Raw genomic sequence first — 4,019 nt, 5'->3', positions numbered from 1 at the left:
TGTAAATTTAAAAATATTTAGATAAAAATAAGATAACTAAATTTAAAAGAATTTTGCATTACAAATTTTGGTAATAATTGGAATATTTTTGAAGATTATTTAAAAGCAATAAAGATAATGTATTTTTTATTAATATTGTCATTACAAACATTATATATATATATATATATATATATATTTCTAATATATACGTATATTAATAAATTTTTAATTTTTGACATATTATAAAAACATTTAAGGTTTTGATAATTTATACAAATAATGCAAACATACATACAACTATGTGTTAAAGGAACAACCAAAAAAATTAAGCAAAATTTATATATATGTATATATATCATTGTAATAAATAAAAACTAATAATAAAAATATGAGAATTATTTTAAAATACAATTTTACATAAAATTTAATAATTTTATATGATTAATAATTTTCGTGAAATAAACTCATTTAATATTTGAATGCACATGAAATAAAAATTTATTTAAATTGAAAATTTATTTGTTATTGAATAAATAACAATAGTAATTAAAAATTTTGGAAATATTAATAAATCTGTTTGTACTTGTTATTCATAATTATATTTTAAATAACAAAATCATTTTTTACATGAGCTAATTTTTGTTGCATTTTTTACATAAATTATTTATTTTATTTAACGCATATAATGGAAATTTTAATGGAAATAAATGCAACAATTACAGATAAAAATCCATTGAATATAATATAATAGTAACATATTTAAAGTAACATATTTTTGATGATTTATTTTGCATTTATTTTTAATTATTTTTAACAAATTGATGTATTAAAAGAAAAATTTAAGAATATTCAAATCAATATTATAAACGTATTCATTGCAAAAAAACAAAAATATATGTTTTATTTTATTTTATTCTATTAGCATTAAAATCTTCAAATATTTATTATAATCATTTAAAATATAAATTAAATAATTTTCACTTATAAAATTATGATGATAAATAAATCATACATTAATTAAAAAATTAGAAAATTTAAATTTTTAATATGTAATTTATTATACAATATAATGAGATAATGATAATTTAAACTAATAGAATAGATGATGGATAAGTATAAAGTGTTTTTGATCAATTACTTGATCTTGATTAATTGGAATTTTTACAAGGATTTCAATTTAAATATTTAAATTTTAATTTTAATTTTAAATAATTTATGCATTTAAAAAATTAGATATTTTAATTATTTAATAATTTGAATTTTTTTAATTCAAAACATTTAAAATTAGAATTAAATATTTAAATTGAAATCTTTATATAAATTCTACTTGAGTAATTAATCAAAACTAATACATTTATATTTAATTACCCAATGAATCAAATCAGTAATGAATTCATATTTTCAATTTGAAATAGAATTATTTTTCTGTATATTAATTTATTTCTTATGTTATATCATTATTCATTTTCGATATAAATATAACTATCGTAATTATAACTGTAAACAACATAATAAATAAAAATACAAAATAAATCTTAAACAATAATTTTTTATTTTGATATAAGATTTTTTATAAATATTGATAGTTGTCTGATACTTGCCAATCAATAATTGAATGCAATCAATTAAAGTCTTATATTCACTACATGTTTTATATTTAAATATTTTATTTATCAATACTGAATCGATTCGTTGGACGGATTATAAGTTTTTAAAATAGTTATTAAAATATTGATTTGTCAAAAATAATTAAATGTAAAATGCAAAGAATCACCATAAATATTAGCTATATATGCAATGAATTTTTATCTATAATTATTAGAATACTATTGATATATATGGAATACTATGAGAAAAAGGCTCGTACAGTCATTGTAACAGGTTCTCTGCATACTGCACAGGATATCATGCCAGGAGCACATTTTACACACGCAACCATATGTCCACATGGTAAAAATACTACTCCTAATTCTCCATTATAACAAATTTTACACATTCTTGCATCATCTGTAGGTTTACTATTTTGTATTTTTGTATTTGATAAATTTTCTGCACTTTCTTTTACAGATTCTGTATTGCTTGCAATATTTTCTACACCACTATCTTGAGAACTTGATCCTGGATTGCTATCTGTGCCTTCTTTCCTTTCTGTTTCTATATTTGCAGGTTGTATTTTTGTAATATAACTAGGTAAATTCATTTGTATTGTTTCCTGAAATAAGTATAATATTATATAAGTAATTAAATAAATAATAATTGAATTATTAATTATGCATGTAATATAAAATATAATATTTATATTTTTACTTCTTTTGAAGGTGGAGATACATGCTGGCCTGTTATTTTATTCACATAATCTTGTCCTTTAACTGTTAATAAATAATAGCACTTAGAAAACCACTTTGCATGTTGTTCCCAAGGATTATCTTCTGGTTCCCAATCTTTTAAACCACATCCACAATGATAACATATAGTTTGATCACCTTTTCCCGTATAATAAAAACCTGCATCTGCTAATTGTTCTTTTGTTTGTGGCATAGATTTTGGCCATGTTGAAAATGTGTTTAATCTAGCATCATAACTAGCATATTCAGGATGTAGAGGTCCCTTAGGCCTTGTCAAACCTAAACGACTAAGTTTAGCAGTACTTGGTAATTGTAATTCAGTTGAAAAATTATGATTATCAGGACCAGATGTAAGTCGATATTCTAAACCATAAGGACCACATACATCTCTACTTCTTGGTCGTGGTGGGATGATTGTGTTAGGATCTACTCCTATTGGTACATTACCACAATTTATTTTACGAATAAATCTACATCTTGCTGACCATCTTTGATGATCAACCATTGGAATGTCACCTTCTACCCATTGACATATCTCAACTTGACATTCAAAGCATCTAACTTTATCACCTTCACCTGTATAATAAAATCCAGCAGCTGCAAGTTTTTCAGGTTCTATATATGATACAGGCCAATTTTCAAAACTTTGAAGTCTTGCTGCTTCAAAGCGATAATCAATATTATCTACTTCATCATTCAATATATGAGGTGTTATAAGAAGTGGTGATGTTAAATGTGCATTTGTTGAAGTTTTGAGGTTTGAATCATTTCCAAAATCTCTGTGCTTGATAATACCAGTCATCTTATTTTTATTGCCAAATCTATTATATCCAAATCTATTAAAGAAAAATGAAATAATTATTAAATGATATATTGAACAATTGTTATATTATTAATATTATGTTTATAATTATGTAAATTTTATTGGAATTTTATTAATAATTTCTTTTTCTATTATTAATATCTTTTATAATTATAATTTTATTTTATATTGTTTTTTATTTATTTTATAAATAAAATTTCTCTTTCTTTTTATTAATAAAATTAAATTTATTTTCAGTTATATATAACTGTTTATATGAAACATATGGAATGTGTACGTATGAAAAATGTCATATTGAATACACAATTGTTATATATTTATAGAACATTGTTTATATGTCATATTATTTACATTGAAAAAAGTAAAGGAGAAAGGGAAAAATTCTAAACTTGTTAAATGGTTACAATGTTGTTATAATTTGTAATGATAATGTATCGTGAACTTTTCTCAGTACATAACGTTGAAATGATGCAGCCTATATATGCCATATAACTTCGAACTTCCGAGAACTCTCCCTCTTCCTCTATGTATCTGTGTATCTATGGTATGTGTGTGTGCGCGCGCACATGCGTGTGGGCGCATGTCGCCTGCCTTCCTTCTCCTTTCTTCCTTCAGTTTATAAAGACTCATACTGTTCTCCACCCTGTGCAATGTTGCCGCTTTTATGGTATTTTAATTTCTCTTATTGCATTATACTATATGATCATGAGAATGAAGTATCGACAAGGGCGTAACAACTTATATTTTTTATTTTTTAATAATTTTATCTTAAAATTGAATGAATTCATAATAAGATTATAAAAATCTAATTTATATATATATATTATATAGTATAATAAATATATAATAAAGTTTATATAATATATAAT

The 4,019-nt window shown here is 22.2% G+C and overlaps 1 protein-coding gene across 1 annotated transcript in view; it reads right to left on the bottom strand.

Annotated features, from left to right (window-relative positions):
* Positions 1-1,515: 1,515 nt before the first annotated feature.
* The window catches only part of LOC102673264 (death-associated inhibitor of apoptosis 2), an 8,995-nt gene continuing 6,491 nt past the window's right edge, over positions 1,516-4,019 (bottom strand). The window contains exons 10-11 of the mRNA XM_006622876.2: positions 2,290-3,163; positions 1,516-2,194 (exon numbers count right to left, since the gene is read on the bottom strand). Of these exons, the coding sequence (XP_006622939.2) occupies positions 1,829-2,194; positions 2,290-3,163 (1,240 nt within the window). The 3' untranslated portion in view covers positions 1,516-1,828. The remainder of the gene's footprint in view (positions 2,195-2,289; positions 3,164-4,019) is intronic.

Source organism: Apis dorsata, unplaced genomic scaffold, assembly GCF_000469605.1.
Source record: "Apis dorsata unplaced genomic scaffold, Apis dorsata 1.3 scaffold_787, whole genome shotgun sequence".
Taxonomy (NCBI): domain Eukaryota; kingdom Metazoa; phylum Arthropoda; class Insecta; order Hymenoptera; family Apidae; genus Apis; species Apis dorsata.
This window is presented reverse-complemented; position numbering and strand designations above follow the sequence as displayed.